The 19,515-nt window shown below is 39.5% G+C and overlaps 2 protein-coding genes across 4 annotated transcripts in view; both read right to left on the bottom strand.

The window, feature by feature from the left end:
- strbp (spermatid perinuclear RNA binding protein) overlaps nt 1–520 on the bottom strand; it is a 57,972-nt gene extending 57,452 nt beyond the window's left edge. Inside the window, exon 1 of the mRNA XM_077622848.1 lies at nt 360–520. The gene's annotated coding sequence lies outside the window, so the exon portion shown is untranslated. The remainder of the gene's footprint in view (nt 1–359) is intronic.
- A 10,326-nt stretch (nt 521–10,846) lies between these two features.
- The window catches only part of rabgap1 (RAB GTPase activating protein 1), a 50,449-nt gene continuing 41,780 nt past the window's right edge, over nt 10,847–19,515 (bottom strand). For all 3 annotated transcript variants that reach the window (XM_077622295.1, XM_077622296.1, XM_077622297.1), the window contains 5 exons: nt 18,427–18,531; nt 18,267–18,350; nt 16,352–16,423; nt 14,192–14,392; nt 10,847–13,749 (listed from right to left, as the gene is read on the bottom strand). In XM_077622295.1, coding sequence (XP_077478421.1) covers nt 13,627–13,749; nt 14,192–14,392; nt 16,352–16,423; nt 18,267–18,350; nt 18,427–18,531 — 585 coding nt within the window. In that variant the 3' untranslated portion in view covers nt 10,847–13,626. The remainder of the gene's footprint in view (nt 13,750–14,191; nt 14,393–16,351; nt 16,424–18,266; nt 18,351–18,426; nt 18,532–19,515) is intronic.

Raw genomic sequence — 19,515 nt, 5'->3', positions numbered from 1 at the left:
AGCTCGAAATCAATCCACGCCATTAAAACTATCTCGGGGCAAAAACAAAAGTTCAAGCAACATTCTCTTCGCACGCGAACCGGTGAGTAATGGAGCAGATTGGGGGCGGGGGGGTGCTGGATTACAAGGCTTCCATCAACTATCAATAGCCTCAAACACGAGTGGGTTGGTGGATGAGGGGCCGTGGGGGGGGGGGTCTCGCACGGATGCGCAGACCGGGCAGATCGGCAAACGATGCTCCGAGTCCCATCCGCGCATCGGTGAGGCGGTCCGGTCACCTCCCACGCCGTACCCCCTCCCTCGCAGCCCACCCCGGATTGGACACGCGCGGGCGGATGGCGAGAAAAGAAGCGGTTTACCTTTTCTCGTCCGAGCGAGCCCTCGCCGTCGTCTCCGGGCACGCGGAGGTGCCGCCGCTTTCTGGTGCTGATGCTGCCGCTCCGCCGCTTCTCGTCACTCCGGCGGAAATTCAGGCGACGGGATTCGTTCACGTGGTCACGCTCGTGGCTTCTAATTGGACGAGAGACGCCGGCCGTCTGTCAGTTTTCGCGCACCTGCACTCTCGGATGGGATACGGCGGGGACAGACTGACAGTTTTGTGACGTTAATGCGGCGCACTGTGAGCCTGTCGTATTATTTTTTAGAGACAGCAGATGGAGGTCAATGTAAGTGAGAGGTACTTTATAGTCCATGTGAAACCACTTTTAATGAAAAAAGGGATTAGGACAATGTCCATAGATTGTGGACTGATATTTTTTTCAAAAACTACCATCAGAAAAAAATTGGAAAAAGAATGCCAACTTGAAATAATGTGAGGGAAAGGTCCCTCTGCGCTTTATAGTCCACATTAAACCACTTTAAATGGGGAAAAAAGGGATTAGGACAATGTCCATAGAATATGAACAGTTTAAAAAAATATTTTTTATCAAAAAGTCCCATCAGAAAAAATTGTAAAAAGACTGCCAACTTTAAATAATGTGAGGGAAAGGTCCCTCTGCGCATTATAGTCCACATTAAACCACTTTAAATGGAAAAAAAAGGATTAGGACAAAGCCCATCGAATATGGACAGTTTTTTTTAATCAAAAAGTCACATCGGAAAATTTATAAAAGGTCTACTAATTTGATAGTGTCGTGCACAGTTAGATTTTTAGCACTACATGAATATGAGTACAAAAATAAAACATGAAATAAAAGTGTAATGAAAAAATTGATACTCTCAATTGGCAACATAATATAAAAACAATATTACACGAGCAATTTTAATAATTACTACTGCATATCAATCATTCATTCAGTCCAGATTGAGGGTGTTAGAGCCTACCTGAGCTAAATGCAGGCAGCCGGTGCAACCTGAACTGGCTGCCAGCCAATTGCAAGGCTTAAAGAAAAATAAAGCCACCAGTCCAGGGGCGGAATAAAGGGGGGCTGAAGGTGCGGTTAGCCTCTAGGGGCCCCGGTTCTAAAAGGGGCGTCGCTAAATGACAGGACATGATCTCCAAAACAAGAAGCTACTCTAAAATCTAAATATCTCAGCCTTAAAACAAACCATAAATAATATTTCTCCCTTCCCTTTTCCAATGGTATTCATACATATTATATCTTATTTTTAGTCCAAACTTGAACTTGAAACCCCCTTTAAAGATAGCATTTTGTTTTGGAATATCGTCCCAACCCTAAATGAAGTTGTTTTCTCGTCCTCACAAGATAGCGTCCCCACAAAGCTAGCATTCACACACACACACACACTTTGTCTTGAAGCCACCGAGGCCTCGGCACAGCAGTAGTCAATGGTGTCGGCATATTTTTAGATTTCATGTGGGTTGCAGATGCAGCTTGGCTGGAGCAGCCCTCATCAAGCATAACCCAAGCAATATTCCTGCCCTTTATTTACTCCATTTGGCCTCTCCATATCTGCTATATTCCTCTTAAGGCGGCTACTTTCTCTGTTTTAGTAAACAGAGATGTGTTTGTGAAATGAAGATTGCATGTGGAATACACCTCATGCTAGCCTGGGGTTATCGAATGGCAAATCCTAGTGAGGATTCATGTTTTGGAGAATGGATGGATATTCTTTTTGCCTAAGCAAAGCTGCAAAGGAGCATTAAATTGGAAAATTTGACTGGGGTTGCACAGTGTTATTTTATCGGAGTCCAGGAGCAAACTTTTTGCAGTAAAAACAAGAAAATAGGATAAAAACAGATTGAATAGGGATCTGTTAAGAAATATGCATAAGATATAGATAAGAAAAACTCTTGATTTCACTACAAATCAGTTGAAAAGCCAAGCAATGCAAAAAAAAATACGACTTATAGTACGCGAATGACGGTAATTGCATGGTGAATCAAACCGAAATTTATTCCAAAAATCTAACTATTGTCAACAGGCAATTTTAAGCCCCCCTCCCAAAAAATAATCTTAACTCATCCCTAAACAGACATAATTATGTCAATAAATTTTAATCCTAGAGCCAAACATTGCCATTTTCTTGACTTTTAAAAATACTACAAATACAGCGTCTTATGCACTTGCTGTCCCGCTTGTTTATGATCAAAAAAAGGACAAAAGATGAGACCCCAACTGCCAACCCCCCCACTGTGTCCCCCCTATCCTCACCCCACCCTCCCCTTTCCTCCCAAACGCCTGCCATCTGACACCCCTGTCCAATTTCTTCCCAAGTACAGAATCACACCCATTGTTTGCCACGGATTTAAAATGGCGGCGTGGCGAGAAACGGGCAGACGGCGCGTTATTGAGGCCTACGTGAGGAGTAAGTAAGGTGGACTGGTTTGGGAAGCCGCCACCTGGACGTCCCACCAAAATAGAGGAGGGTCGGAGCGCCTTTGTGGGTGGAAGTCTTGCTGGGTTGGACACAACCTGAACGGACAGGCGGCAGATGGTAGTGTCGCCACATGAAGGTGGACACACACACACACAAACACACACATACACAAACATACACGCACACACACTCACACACAGGCAGCCAAAATATAAATCTGCATTTCATACTGCGCCTTTAACCCTCGCAATATTCTTTGTCCTATCCGTCCTCCCCCAAAATAATGTATTTACCTTCCGAAAGTGGTTGTGATGACTACCTTGTCTAATTTTGTTTTTAATTAAAAGTTTCCTCATTAGGAGTTCATGTCTCTGCTAACAATGATTTAATCAGTCTTTTAAAGATGATTCTTAAACAATAGAAATGATATAGCAAAGCGTTCTACTGTAAAGATGTGAATGAAAAATCGAATGAAAATGACTCTTATGAGAATAAACAAAGTAAAAAAAATGAATGAATGAATGACAATGCCGTATTTTACGGCTTATAAATCGCACTTTAAAAAAAATATTTGGCCTTAGCCTGTGACCAATCACCATGACAACCTGTTGTTGATTTTTGGGGGCTATAGTTATCTAATAAACAATTATGTGCCCATTTAGCCACTTTATCTCCATTTTACTATTGTTAATTTCACGTAGGTTTGTCCTCGTTTTTTCTGATAAACTAAAAAAAAATGCCTTTCCAAAAGTGCAAGTGCAACTTACCGTATTTTCACGACTATAAGGCGCACTTAAGTCTTAAATTTTCCCCAAAATAGACAGGGCACTTTATAATCCAGTGTGCTTTATATATGGAAAAAAAATTAAATGTGTCATTCATTAAGGGTGCGCCTTATAATGCAGTGCGCCTTATAGTCGTGAAAATACGGTACGTATACTCCAATCTGATTTATAAATACATTTTCTTTCTATTGTGCATTATTTGGCTGGTGCAACTTATAGTCCAGAAAAATACGGTATCATAACTTGGATGTGAATCCCACAAGCTCCAAACCGTAAAATTCTAAGCAATATTTTGAAACGGAATATTCGATGGGACAAAGAGACAATTTGTACGGTAACCGAGAACTCCGCCCTATCACACAATGGGGTGTAGAGTGGGGAAATAATCCCATGGTGTGAACATCTGTTGTCAGTGACAGGTGATGGTAAGGTGAGACTTCATTGGTGCCCCACTCAAGGCCTGACACAAATCATCAATACACACACATGCACACACACACATTCACACATTCAAATATACACATACAAATGCGGCAATTTTGGCTGCTCAAGATTTTGTCCCCAATGCTGTAAATTGAGCGGTTTTAGTTGGGATTTGACAGACACTGACTTTTTTTAGTGCACCATTTCTGTCAATCGCTGTAATATGAATATGGAAATATTATAAAATACGCTGTATAAATATACATTTTGGCATTACACTTATGGCTCATTTCGTTACTTATCTTAACGTTACTCAGACGATTTGCCGAAAGACGTTTCGCCGATGGACAGTTCGCCGGACGGACGTTTTGCCGAAACGGGATTCGCGCGCTCGCCCCGCCCCCAGATCGTGTGTACAAGTTTTCGCGACTATTAGGCGCACTTAAAAGTCTTAAATTTTCTCCAAAATAGACAGGGCGCCTTATAATCCAGTGTGCTTTATATATGGGGAAAAAAATTAAAATGTGTCATTTGTTGAGGGTGCGCCTAATAATGCAGTGTGCCTTATAGTCGTGAAAATACTGTAGATGAATTTTATGTGTAATCATCGGTACGTGCGTGCAGTATGTGTCTGAGTATTTTAGGTATTATTATTATTATTATGAGTGCAGGGGGGGTAGAATTAGGCGCACAAAATGATTGACGGGTCCTTCTTAATCTCGCGTAGCCGCTTTTTTCATCCGTCTGGCTGTTGCTTGAAAAAAAAAATTAGTCCTCTCAGTGCGTTTGTCTGGCAACATTTTTAGGCTAAATGAGGCTTTGGAACTTTTCGGCCCGGCAACAGAGATGAAAATGAGCGCGGGATATTTACATCCTCGCTGGTAATTGACTTGATCGCATTTGAAAGCTTCCACTGGCTTGTTGCGTTTAGGGGTGCCGTATGTTGACTTTAAAAGGTGTTAATTGTGCTTTGCTTTTTGGAGGCTCAGCTGTCAGTTTCAACTTGGAAAACATGCGGATATCGATGGCATTCACATGAGGTTTTCTTTGCCACTATCGTATTTGGGGAAAAAACTCAATTACTTGTATATCAATCGTAATTTTCACTCTCCAAAATGGCAGTTTTTTCTGTTTGCAACTTTACACCAAATCCGAAAAAATGGACTTTAAGTCTCATATTTTTAAATGATCAGAAAACCACAACAAACGTGCATCAAAGTAACAACAGTAAAATGGAAAACAGACTAAATAGGCTTCCTTAACATAACCATTTTTTTAGAAAACTATGGCCTAAAAAACATAACCGACTGTCGGTTGGTCCGACAGAAAAAAATAGATATGTCACAAGCCAAACTATGAAAATCTGTGAGTTATAGTCCGGAAAACACAGTAGTTTCAGGGCAATAATGCCACGGTATTGTTGGGGTGAGAGTTAAAGCACAAACGCGTGATCGAGTGTCTGAAAATAGTGGGTGTGTTGAGGAATGGTAGGTCGCCTGGCTTCCTATAAGTGGCATCATTAAAGCATTTAATTCAATTAAGTCACTCTAAAAAGGAATAGCGCATGATCATTGTTCTCTTCTAAGATATTCCATTACAAAGCAGAGACACTAAAGTTACCCGCTGCGTGCCTTGTATTTGTCAACAGATGGGATGACCATCAAAGGGAAATTGCGCTTTTTTTTTAAAATGAGACCATTCATTTCCGTTGTGGAAGCTAAAACCAGTTCCTGTCGTTCGAATTAAATATTCCGTAAAAGTCCATCTTTCCGCAACGCCCAGGAAACAAAAGTGTCAAAAATAGCTTATTTGTTCAGCTCTAACTATATTTCCTAGAACAGAACAAACAACGGGAAAGGAAAAACAGAAAATTTTGCCCATAAAGATATTTTGCTTTCATAGGGTTTGGGTCTATTAATCCTTTATCATTTATAAATAAAAAAATAAAAAAGACGCTTCACGTAACCTTGATATCGTCTACTTATTCAATTATTATTATTTATTTTTTTTTACCTAGGTCTACAATGTCTTCTGTGTCTGTCTTGCTACAGCAAGCAATGATTTTTTTTGAAATAAAGTTCTAATCTAAAAAATAAATAAAAATAAAAATCTAAAAGCAGTGTTAAGCAAAATCCAGACAGAGAAAAACCTTGTTGGGGATGATTAAATCTTCAATATTTATCATTAGATATCGTTTGCAAACTGTTTCTTTGCATCCCAAACTTGTGAGTTGATAATAAAAGGCGTACTCGTTAAATGGCAGTCAACATTATTGACTTGCGGCTAACAAATAAACATCCCACCATTCCATCCTAATCGATGCTGCAACAAACTGGATCGGATGCCAATAGAAAAAAAACAGTCGTTCTTACAAACAGCAGCAAACTTGAAACGGCGAGCCTTAATTTCCCTCCGACCTTCGCCTTGCCCTTGACGAGATACCCAATCTATTCCGAGTGGTTCCACGACGGTACAGTTGAACAAAAATCTATCAAATGTATTCGCTGGCAGTGAGGAAAATCAATAATGAATGTATGGAAGAGCCTCAGGCAACGCGAGGTGACAATTACCCCATCAAACTTGCTTGTTTATCATTGACGCCGCCATTGTCAGAAAACAATACGAGTTGCAACTTGCTATTAAAGCGAGCTTCATCACGTCGAGCATCAAATTATCTTGAAGGACAACAGCTAGGACAAAACTAGAGGGGCAACTGTCTGTTTTCACGCTAAAATAGATGACCGTAATCCCTCGAATATCGCAGACAATGGACCCATGGTTACAAGGAGATAAAGGACTTGGACTAAAAACCCAATTTTTTGGGATTTATATCAAGCCAAGAGGAACTATTTTCCCTGCGAGTGCAGTATTTAAAGTATTTACATTTTTATTTATATATATATTAAATTTAGAAAATAATGATTATAGCTGTAATATTTAATAAATATGCACTTTTTGATTATTGTACCTGCATTTCTGTAAAGACGAGAAAACATTGTGGTAATAATAATGGGGGTGATCCTACTTCGCGGTGTTTCGTTTAGGGATTACTATATTTGACAATTTATTACTATATTTTTCAGACTATAAGTCACACTAGCCAAAGAATACAAGAAGAGAAAATAATTTTTATATTTAAGTCCCATTAGCAAAGAATACACAATAAAGAGGATAAATATCTATATGTCGTATTTCTGGAGTGCAATTTTTCTGAAAACCATCAACAAATTGTTAACATAAGGATATGTTTTTCAGATAACTATAGAAAAAAACATAAGTTGCACTTGACTATGAAAAAAGTGCGACTTATAGTTCGAAAAACACGGTACTATTTATTTTTGGGCATTTTCCCTGTGTCTCCATACCGCCTCTACGACATATATTTAGTTATTTTGAATATATCCAACCAACTTTTGTGGGCTCTCTATCCCTTTTTTAATCTAAAAAATCAAAAATCAAGGGAGAAAAAATGGGAGCGATCTCAGCAGAATCATAAACCAATAAATTAACATTGAGCAATGAAGGAGGACTGTTTTTTTTCAGCTCACCAGCAGCGGGATCTCAAATTTGATCAGATGCCGGGAAGAGACGCGTCAAGCGAAGAAGACGCGCATGAGGAAATCCGACGGCGTGTTGCGGCGAGTAACCTGACCTCGGGTTAACAAAGAGCGCTGGAAGAAAAGAGACAGGTGGTGGAGGCAATGGATGGATGAGCGAGCAGCGAGCAGGAGGCAAGGCGGCCTCCACCATCGAGGCGGGAGCAACGCTCCATTGCGGCTTGACAGCTGGGGCCTTCTTAGCGGATTCCAAACGGAACGTGATGTGCTTTTATGGAGTCGGCTTTTTAAATAAATGGGAGCTTTGCATCCCAATGTCTAAACCGGTGAGGGTTGAAGTTTAGTTTAAGTGGGAGTCACTTTCAAGCAAGAAGGCAAGTTGTCCATACATTAACAAGGGCTGGCTCTAGAGGTGACTGTGTAGTTCCCTTCAAAATGTCTGAACTGGAACAATACTATTAAATATGCAGATGCCACCTTAGTTTACAAAATCTTTCAACACAAAGCTCCTCCTCCACTGCAAGATTTTGTACAAAAAACGTCAACAAGGGCTGGCTCTAGAGGTGACTGTGTAGTTCCCTTCAAAAAAGAGTGCTAAATTAGCCAAAGCAGCTTCTCTCTTCATACCTGGAACTCAATACCAATTAAAATTTGTCAACTTCTGTCTCTGAATCTCTTGGCCAATCATCTTAAAGCCTGCCTGTATAAAATTGCGATCACAACACTGTCTAAAACTGCGCTACCTCTCATCGTTTACCTTCAACCTACACAAGGGACTAAAGATGGAAATCAGCCCTCGGCTACAATCTTACGTAATATGTTCACTAACATGAATAGAAACATGTTCATTAATATGTGCTGTCCCTTATTAAATAAATCAAACTCAGCCAAAGAGTTAATAAGGAACCTTAAAATGACCCGAACTAACAGCAAGTCACCTGGAAATGCCTGGAAAATCAGCAGAAACTGACAAACGAACAAGTAAGTCCCTCTAAATCACAGGTGTCAAAGTGGGGGTCCGGGGGCCAAATCTGGCCCGCACGGGAAAGTAAATCTTGAGTGCCAACTTTCTGTTTTAGGATCAAATTAAAATGAAGAGTATAGATGTATATTAAATTTCCTGATTTTCCCCCTTTTAAATCAATAATTGTCATTTTTGAATCCATTTTTTCTGTGTTTTTAGTTCAAAAATCATTTCGTAAAATCTAAAAATATATTTAAAAAAATCTAAAATAAACATTGTTTTAGATCTATAAAAAACTGAATATTCAGGGCTTTTAATCCATTTATATAAAAAAAAATCTAAATATTATATCTAAAATGGTCGGGCCCACGTGAAATCAAGTTGACGTTAAAGCGGCCCGCGAACCAACCAACCCGAGTCTGACACCCCTGCTCTAAATCAAGAAGAAATTATCCAAAATTTACCCTAAAATAAAAAGGGAGTGATGCAAAATTACCATTATTGACAATGATAGATGTCCAATTCACCCATAGAATGGTCGTGGATGCTCATCTTTCCGCACCATCGACGGCTTCGGCACCCCTGAGCGCAAGTTAAAAAACAAAGTGTCAAATAGAGAACATTTCTAGACATCCCATATATGACAAAACAATAGCACAAAGTGGCTTGCTTGTACAGCTGAGGCACCATTAGCACCAGCACCCCGAATCACCTCTCCCAGGTGTACAAAGATGATATCTTTATTGACATCGTCCCTGAAACACTTGACAGCTCTTGTCAATTTGCTCATTTAAACAAGAATGGCACCTGCTCAAGACATTATTTTGATATCAGTCCATCAAACTTTGACATCTAAAAATGAAATGGAATTTCAAAACAATGTGAACTGGCCAACAAAACCATAACTGTTGGGGTTATTCTGGGATATTATTATATATGTGCGCATTAATCATTATATGTATGTGTGGAATATTAATCATTATATGTATGTGTGGAATATTAATCATTATATGTATGTGTGGAATATTAATCATTATATGTATATGTGAATTGACTGAGGACTGTTGATCTGGGTTCGCAATGAAGATCTGTGAGGGACTCTTAAATTGCTTTGACTTGGATTCCAGAGCAGCTATTAATGAACCTATCTCAATAACTAACATTTTTTGATCATATTTCCCATTACGTAATTTGGTTCTAATAATATACCCCCCAAAATTGAATTGCACTCTAATATTTCATCATATTTTCCTATTTTTTCTTGAGCTTCTGCAGTTTCTCAGGCCAACATAATAATATCAAACATGTGATATACAGTACAATAACTCAAATATAGCTTTCATAACTTACAGATCAGTAGCAGAATCACAATGAAAAGATCAACAGGAAAAGAAATGACATGCTAAATCTTCACTTCTTTTTTTTAAACAATCTTCCCTTTGGAAATATTGAGACAAAATGACCATAAATCAGATTTCAGTGTGTGTGTGTGTGTGTGTGTGTGTGTATGTTCCGCCAACCCAACAAAGCCTCAAGCCACAGTTGCCCGTATTTACGGTTGAATTATTGAAGGCTTGTTTTTCATCAAGGTGAATTTTTTTTTCTGCAACCAGTTAGCCACACTACACACTCACACACGCACACACACTTCACACTGGAAAATAAGATTGGAAGAAAGGTTGAAAGTAAAGCAAAGCACAAAATGAAAGCCCATCTCGTAGAATCACTTCCAATAAAGCAACACATCCACCACGCCAACGCGGTGCCAAGCACCCCCTGCAAACCGGCCCCTCGTCGTCGAACACAAAGAAGCGACGGAAAAGGAAGCAAATTAAACCGATGCTATGTGCGTCATGCTTGGCAATTAATCAATGGGATTACATTTTAGGAATACTAATGACTCCTAATTAAAAGTGTGTGAAGATCATTTATCTTGGACGTGGTACAGTAATTTAAATTATTTTTTTCTTTAAAATGTTTTCATTTTTGGTTTGCCATTTGAACTCACGATGACGATTCATGTAAATAAGTTTTGCATCTTGCATGTTGTGCAAAATCAAGATTTTCAATACAGTGTTGTTATAAAGTATCGTAATGTCATTTCATTTTTCAAGAATTAATTCTTGAAAAAAAGAAACCTACTTGAAAAGCATTAGAAAATGATACAATATTGAGCTTTATTTGTGTATGCGTCTGGTAAATGCGTCCAACGGGGGCCAAACGTCCGTCGGCGAAACGTCTTTCGGCGAATCGTCCGGTCACGAAGGAGGTCGACATATAAAATAATTAATCCAAGCTCACCATCTAAATCGAATGCCTTCAATAAAACGGCATACTGGAGTATTTAGTCATATTTATTGACTGCAATAATAAAAACAATAGTGTTATTTACAATGATGATACATCATCCAACAGTGCTTTTCTTTCCCTAATAAAGCGCAAATTGAAGCCAACGAGCAGAAACAAAGACAAGAAAAGGGCGCCGCGTTCCAATATAGCCCGCACAATCGTCATAATGCATCTTTATCTCTATTACAATGTCCACACGGTAATAATGCGGGTTGTCGGATGGAAGTTACATTTTGGCTTTCTCCTCAGTCAAACACACTCTGGGTTTTATTTTTTATTTTTTTCCAATAACGCTAGCTTGACTCACAGAGTAAAAATCCCGAAAGAAAAACATTGTCGTCATTTAAATATATATATATTTATATTTATAATATTCACAAGCCAGTGTCGGGCCGCTTTGTCTTTTCTCAATTTGCGACGCATTCATCGTTTAAACGCCGCGTTACATGCGTCCATTTTTTTTAATCACATTTGGAGAGACCTTTTGTTCGAAAACTCTTAGTGTCTTTTTGTCAATTTGGACTATTTCCTCCATGGCAAACTCGTTGTCGAGATTTGGAACTTTCCGAATAACAGCAAAGTGTCAAAGTAACATTTGAAAGTGTTTGGTTTGATAAACGAGGAGAAAAAGATGACACTTTTGTGGACCGGCCTAAAAAAAAACACCCATTCACAGGCATCAGAACGGCTTTCATAGTTGGACAGCATATTAATTTCCTATTGACATATTTTTACAATTGTATTGATTGTTAAGAATGTTAAAACATGAATTGAATTCTTTCCATCATCTGTTTTTTTTATGTTCAAATCCGTTGTAACTAATATCTCCAACAGAAAAAAAAATGAAATGTCTTTCCCGGTCATTAAGAAGGTGAAAACAATGAAGCATATTACAACTCTATTTCAGCGCCATTTTGGCCTAGTTTACGGCAATTGACATAAATACAGGTGCGACTATGGCCACTAACAGGTCATAAATATAAAAATCAAGTTAAAAAAAAACAAAAAAAGCAAACAGCAATGAAGTCAGCAATCCTTCTGATGACCACGAATTGTTGAATACCGTACTTTCTCGCATATACGCCGTATTCATCGCTCAAAAAATGATGACTGAATCGAGGGTACGGCTTATATGCGCATAAATTAGACTTAACGAAACGCCATAATGCAAGACAATGCGGCCGATATGGTCATTTATTTCAAAATAGAGAAAAGATAAACAGATAGAACGCTTAAAAAAAGTAATTTTGACGTCTCTGAATGAAATGAAAGAAAAAAATAAAACGTATCTTGCATAAAACGTGAAAAAACTCACTTACTTGTGCCTGCCATTGCGCCGCCATCTTACCTAGGGATGACAAATTAGACCGTACGGACACACTTTCTGGTTGTACTGATCACATGACTTCCTTTTTGAATTTGTCTACATTCAGCCAATAGGAATGTGCAATCCAGCAATCGATTTATACAGTATCTCCGAAATACCATGTGCGATGATTTTTCTTAAGATTTTCCCTTCAAAGTAACATATTTGTACTCCCTATTAAAATATGGAGCTGAAAATTGTGAATATGGGGGCGGCTTATACGAGGGAAATTGTAAAATTCAACAATTTTAAGGCCATTTTAAGGGTACGGCTTATACGCGGAGGCGGCTAATATGCGAGAAAATACGGTAATTCATTGTTCTCAACTTCCAAATGTCATTAAAGTCCTAAACTGAAGATCACCCCATTTAATCATATGACTCACCGAATTTTCTCCACAAACTCAGTAGCATTTTTTTACGTGTGAGCGGGAAGTTGAAATAAATGAAGTTCTGCGTATCTTCCAAGTTGGGAGGTCAGGGGTCAGTTGCCTTGAGGAGGTCAAGGGAGACTTCAACCGACATCCACAAATCCCGTTTCCTCTTTACTCAAGTTTAAATTGCTGGACATTTTCACCGGTTCCACTTGAAGACCGAAACGTGTGTTTGGAAACGTTCCACCTCCCAAGAAAAAAGCTCCTGGGCAGTAAGATGGCATTTAGCACATGAGCTTGCTTAAATCTGATGATCGTTAAGGGATGGCGTGACATTTGCAAAAATGCTTAATAGGACGTCGGGAGCCGAGAAGGATAATTGGTCCAAGTTTTTTACGTGGAATCCGTCCGCCTTTTTCCGATGGATCTCAGCTGAACTTGGGCAAAAGTTCGTTTTCATCTTTCATTTCCATCTTTCGTAATAAAAAGTTGTCTTTTCCATGTGTATTTTCCAACATTAAATACGTCCGTCCTCCTTCCGTCCATGCATGCATGAGTTAGTGCCTTTTCTCTTCGTATTTTCCTCACAACACCTTAAATCAGTTTGTTATTAAAGCATTCACACACACTCATAAGCACAATCGGAAACATCCATTAAAAAATAAAAGTCGTACATTACAAAACGAAAAAATAAACGTAGGTCTCGTACCCAAAAATTGTCTTGTAGTTTGTGCCAGTAGTTTTGTTTTTTTTATGGAAGAAGGAGGGCTTGTGTGTGCGTCTATCACGTTACCATGGATACAGTTAGGTCCAACCTTCTTCTTGGTTCATTTCAGCAGTAACGAGGATTAAACAGTGTATGTAAGTGCAACTGCCAGGTAGGGGAGTGGCTAGTTTTTTTTTGTATGTTTTTTTTGTCTTGTTTTCTTTGTTTTTTAAGGCCCTTCTGTCAGTGCGTTTGTCTGGAGTCATTTTTTTAGGCTCGCGGGGGCGTCTGGGAGTGTTCGAGTTCCGTCTATCAAACCAGCCTAGGCGTTTTCTTTGCCTTGAGCGCCGGTGGCCGTTTTGATGGAGCTCAGGGTTCGGTTGAACCAGGTCTTCTTGGCCGCCTGGACCTCATTGAGGGCCAGCCCCAGGTGATGCTCCAGATCCTGGAGGCGGAGGAGCCACAGTCATGTTCACGCGGCCCCGTTTTTTTTAGCCATTTCATGCCTAATTTACAGGCAATATCTGGTTTTAAAACTGCCATTTTCAGGGAATAGCCTTAAAAAAATGGGTCAATTCCCTCCAAAAAGCTGCAAATAGTTGAAGGTGGGTTCAAATATAGCTTTGGACTTTCATGATGGTTATTATTTAAATTATATCAACAGAAAATGGATCTATAATTTTAAAAAGGACACACAACAGGTCTAGAAATATTTCAATCGGACGCAAGAAGTTTGGAAAAAATCCAAAATAAATCATTTCATCAGTAATACGTGCAATGGATTGAGCCGTCGGGGTCACCAAGACTGTCGGCTTAGAAACAGTACCCAATTGGGAAGAAGGGGGCGGAGCTTTGGCTTTGTTTTGATTTCCGAGCTGTCCACTTACCTGAATCTTGCACTCGGCCTCCACCAGCTGCAGTTTGGTCTGAGCCAGTTCTAGCTCCATCTCCCTCAACTGATACTTCAAAGCTTCCTTCTCCTCATCCGTTTCCTCGCTGCCTCCGGGGGGCGCCGCGGCCACGGCTGCCCGAACGCGACCTTCCTTGTTGAAAAGGCCGCTGCATTTGTCACAGCCCTCCACTTTGGTCTGCAGAACACAGCGGACATACAGTCAAAAAACACACTGGTGGACATAATACATCACGAGGAAGGAACTTGAAACGTTTTCTTCCCCATACATAGAAAAAAAGAGGAAATTTTAACAAACTGGTGGACAAAGAAAAACGCCCAATTTCATCTCACAGTAACCCAAAAAACTGGCGAATCGTCGAATTGTTTGGCTATACTTCCAATAACAATGATAATAAAGATATTCCATTCCAAATGCATTGATTAACCACTTGCAAATTTCCTGATAAGTGCATTGATTTAAAAAAATGACCGGGTTGGTTCGCAGGCCGCTTTAACGTCAACTTGATTTCACGTGGGCCGGACTATTTTAGATATAATATTTAGATTTTTTTTAATAAATGGATTAAAAGAACTGGATTAAAAGCCCTGAATATTCAGTTTTTATAGATCTAAAACAATGTTTATTTTAGCTTTTTTAATATATTTTTAGATTTTACAAAATGATTTTTGAACTAAAAATACAGAAAAATGGATAAAAAATGACAATGATTGATTTAAAAGGGGGAAAATCAGGAAATTGAATATACATCTATACTCCATTTTAATTTGATCCTAAAACAGAAAGTCGGCACTCATCATTTACTTTCTCGGGCCGCACAAAATGATGCGGCGGGCCAGATTTGGCCCCCGGGCCGCCACTTTGACTTATAGTGTCATAAATCCAACATTAAATATCCAAATGTTCCAATGTGTACCAGAAAAATGTCAATCGTAGTAAAGATAAGATTTTTTTTAAACAGATGATGAACAAAATAGTTTGAAGCGCATTGGATGGCAAACTATTTAAGCAAATGTGACATTTTCTTCCGTTAGGCACTACAAAATGAGCACTTTCTCTTACCGTATATTATAACCATCTCAGACCCCCCCTCAAAATCTAAAAATGTAATCATACATCAACATTTTCCGCGCCTGCAGAAACCCGCCAGTGTCACTTTAACCGATGTCTTAATGATCCACCGAGCCGTAACGTAATTCGACCATTCCTCATTAACGCTATTGTAACTTTTCATTACACATAATTCACTGCGCTCGCCATTATTCTCCACCCGTGGCGATAATTGCCGACAGCTTTATTGCATTTACAGGAGCAGACGGCGGATCCTTCTTGTAATAACACGTTAGTGCTTACGCAACTGTAAAATGACAAAAAAAAGCTTTGCTAAAATTTCATTTTCTCCCAAAATATGTCAAGGACAAAGCTAAGAGCAGCACACGCTGGGTGCGCAATGACCTCAATTCAGGACTGAGAAACAAGGACCAATAGACCCACTTTGGACCAGGAAAGGAGAGAAAAAAATTGCATTATGGAAGGAGGAGCACAATATAATATAATATAATATGATGTGATGAGAGATGGGATGATATAATTTACAGTTCTGTGACATCAGGCGTCTTTGTTCACATTTGATTGGACGTGCAAATAAAGCTTCAATTAATTTTTATTTGTCAATGTCCAAAAAGCTTGTCTAAATTTTTTTTAAAGTTTTGTTTTCAATTTTGTATATTTGTTATCATAGACCAGAGAGAGCCAGAAACAACATTTTTAAATATTATTTCCTGAGAAAGCCTTTCTCAGAACCTTAAAGTAAAATACATGGAAAATGTGCACGTTTTTGTTGTTGTCATTTCAACAATACAAAAACTCTCATAATTACTTTAACGGCATTGTTGCTAATCAATGAGTATCAGTGAGCGTATGCATGCACAATGAGAAAAAAAAATGATGATTACAGCCGCGCTAGAGGTACATTTTTGAGACATATACACCCATCAAAAGAGCCACATGTGGCTCGCGAGCATGATTCCAAGAGCTTTTCCTTTACGCTCTTGTTGCTCCTGCTGGCAGAGGTGATCCATAAGATGTGAAGCAAGAGTTAGCAGAGGTGTTCAAGTGTGCGAAAGGGAAACTCACTCTGATTTTCTCCAGCTCTCCTCGATTGGCCGCCTGCTGCTTCTCCAAGCGCTCGCTGAGTTGAGAGCAGATCTGAAAGAGCAGGACAAACTAACCGTCAAGATTGGACCACATTGAAACACTGAAAGCTAAAGGAGCTCTTGAGAAAATGTCACTTTTAGTACATTGACATCACGTCTTAAAACAAGGAGTCGGAAACCTTTTTGAAAGAGAGAGCCATCAAATGTTATTCCTTGTGAGCCATATTCACAATTTAAAAGTCAAAATACATGAAAATGTGCCATTTTTTTAGTCATTTTACCACTTTTAAAGTAAAAAAAGTTTCTGAATTATTTTAACAACATTGTAACGCTGTTGCTAATCAATGAATATCAATGAGTGTCAAGGAGTGTCAAGGAGTGTCAAGGAGTGTCAAGGAGTGTCAAGGAGTGTCAAGGAGTGTCAAGGAGTGTCAAGGAGTGTCAAGGAGTGTCAAGGAGTGTCAAGGAGTGTCAAGGAGTGTCAAGGAGTGTCAAGGAGTGTCAAGGAGTGTCAAGGAGTGTCAAGGAGTGTCAAGGAGTGTCAAGGAGTGCCAAGGAGTGCCAAGGAGTGCCAAAGAGTGCCAAAGAGTGCCAAAGAGTGCCAAAGAGTGCCAAAGAGTGCCAAAGAGTGCCAAAGAGTGCCAAAGAGTGCCAAAGAGTGCCAAAGAGTGCCAAAGAGTGCCAAAGAGTGCCAAAGAGTGCCAAAGAGTGCCAAAGAGTGCCAAAGAGTGCCAAAGAGTGCCAAGGAGTGCCAAGGAGTGCCAAGGAGTGTCAAGGAGTGTCAAGGAGTGTCAAGGAGTGTCAAGGAGTGTCAAGGAGTGTCAAGGAGTGTCAAGGAGTGTCAAGGAGTGTCAAAAAGTGTCAAAGAGTGTCAATGAGTGTCAATGAGTGTCAATGAGTGTCAATGAGTATCAGTGAGAGAATGGATGCAGAAGACTCTAATGAAAAAAAAATCCATGCCGTGACGTTCCCATTGGTGCATTCGAGACTCAGCTCTCACCCCCGGTTTCAGTATTTTAGCTCAGAGCCATATGCACCCATCTAAAGAGCCACATGTGGCTCCCGAGCCATAGGTTCCCTACCCGTCTTAAAAAAATAGTTAAGACCGTCCTGATGCTAACTTTTTTTTTTAAACTTCTGATCTAATCCGATTTTTCTTATTCAATGCCCTATTCTAGACCAGTAAAATATAATGTAACCAGTAAATTAAAAAATAAATAAAACACTGATTTGAGTTTTTTTCTTCAGGTTCAAATATGCGGCAAAATTGCAGACGAAGATACACGAACCAAGTCCGGATGCAGTTAGGATCAAAAGTCCAAATCCTTGATTTCATACGCATCAGATGAACAAGCCGCTAGTTGTGTTCCGCGAAACAAGAGCGCGCTGTGCTGATTAATGACCGGCAAACTCATTTACGCCTCAAATTGTAATCCTATCAAAGCCACGGGGCTTCAAATAAATCTGAAGTTCTTGCAATGATTATGTTGGGTTGCCATAGTGATATAAACATACGTTTAGACTTAACACATTTTTAATGTATGTATCTTTGAACGACCTGTTTAGTTGCAATAGTATATTTTCAATGGCTTCCTGAAGAAATGTTCAGGTCTTTAAATGGCTGCCATACACAATTCTGAATTATTTTTAACTATAAAGACCATCCAAAAAGGGGTCTTGGATTTTCATGATGAGAGCGCTTTATTGATTGACATTTGGAGGCGCTAATTTTAGAGCTTCTACTTTTTGTATCATTCAAATTTGGCAGTTTTGGTCCCAAACTTGTTCTTGTTTATGGTATTTACTTCGATTTCTCAAGATCTTGGAGAGTTTGGACTTAAATAAACAATATTTAGTGTCTGGAAAAGTTCTATTCCATTTCAGTGTGACCTCACCTGCTTGTATTCCCCAATAATGGAGCCGTTCTTCTTAATCTCCGATTCGGACTTGTCCAGTTCTCGTCTGCACATCTCCTTCAGCTGCGGGAATTATTTGCGAGGCGTTCATTTGATCTGTCATCCGACCGCGAGCTTGGAGACGGCGGTGCACTCTGACCTGCGCCGACTCTTCCTCCAGTCGTCTCTTCTCGTCCTCAGAGTCCACTAGTTTCTGTTTGGTCAGCAGCAGTTCCTTGTTTAAGGCGTCAGCTTTCTCCTCGGCCTGACACGCAAACGTGGTGACAAGGGCATGATGTTCATGTCAAAGGAGACGCCAAATCGAGACGGCATCCTGCCGTGATTGACAGCAGTGAAAACTATCCACATATATTCATAATTACGGCTTCATCTGGCCACACGCCAGTTTGTATGTTAATAAACAAAATAAATATGGGTTAAATGACTTGAAGACTGCTGTCCAGATGCGAGAAAATTTTCTACATGTGACGTACATCGGGTGTCAACTTTTACGTCTTTCCTGTATTTTATATGTTTTGTAATCATTTCAAATTGTGTACAAATATAACAATTTTTGTACGTTTTTTGGGGTAAAACCGATAATTTCGGCTCTAATCTGGAACGTCTCGGTCACTGTTAACAGACGAAAATATAATCGTTGACTGCTAATATTGTCATGCTTCAAGTTTGCCTTTTCACAATATAAATATATAGCGCGTCAGCAAGCAATGTACTTAAACAGTCAAGCTGTCAGCATCATACAACGACATCTACAAAATTTTTGAATTTAGTGCATACAAAAACCCCACCAACTGATTGGGAACTAAGTCCACTAGGGGGAAAATGTTTGGCTTTTTCAGCAACACGCTTATTCAAGTATTTATTAACTTATTTATGACCTATTTATTTATGTCCAAAATGTATTTTTCTGTGTCTGTATTCTCACCCTCTTGCTATTGTGACAATGAAATTTCCCAAATACGGGATGAATGAAGTTATCTAATCTAATCTAAGTACGCCCTATATGAGTAAATATGTGCCCCGTTGCATTTGAACGGTTTAATGTCGCTTAATAAGGGGAATTGCAATCATTAATTTTAGGCCGGGACGCATACCTGGCAACCTCGGCCAATTTCTTCCCTTACGCCAAGGGTGTCAGACTCGGGTTGGTTCGCGGGCCGCTTTAACGTCAACTTGATTTCACGTGGGCCAGACCATTTTAGATATAATATTTAGATATATTTTTTTA

The sequence above is a fragment of the Stigmatopora argus genome, chromosome 16 (assembly GCF_051989625.1).
Source record: "Stigmatopora argus isolate UIUO_Sarg chromosome 16, RoL_Sarg_1.0, whole genome shotgun sequence".
NCBI lineage: Eukaryota > Metazoa > Chordata > Actinopteri > Syngnathiformes > Syngnathidae > Stigmatopora > Stigmatopora argus.
The sequence above is the reverse complement of the archived record's forward strand: the minus strand, read 5'-3'. Positions and strand labels throughout refer to the sequence as shown.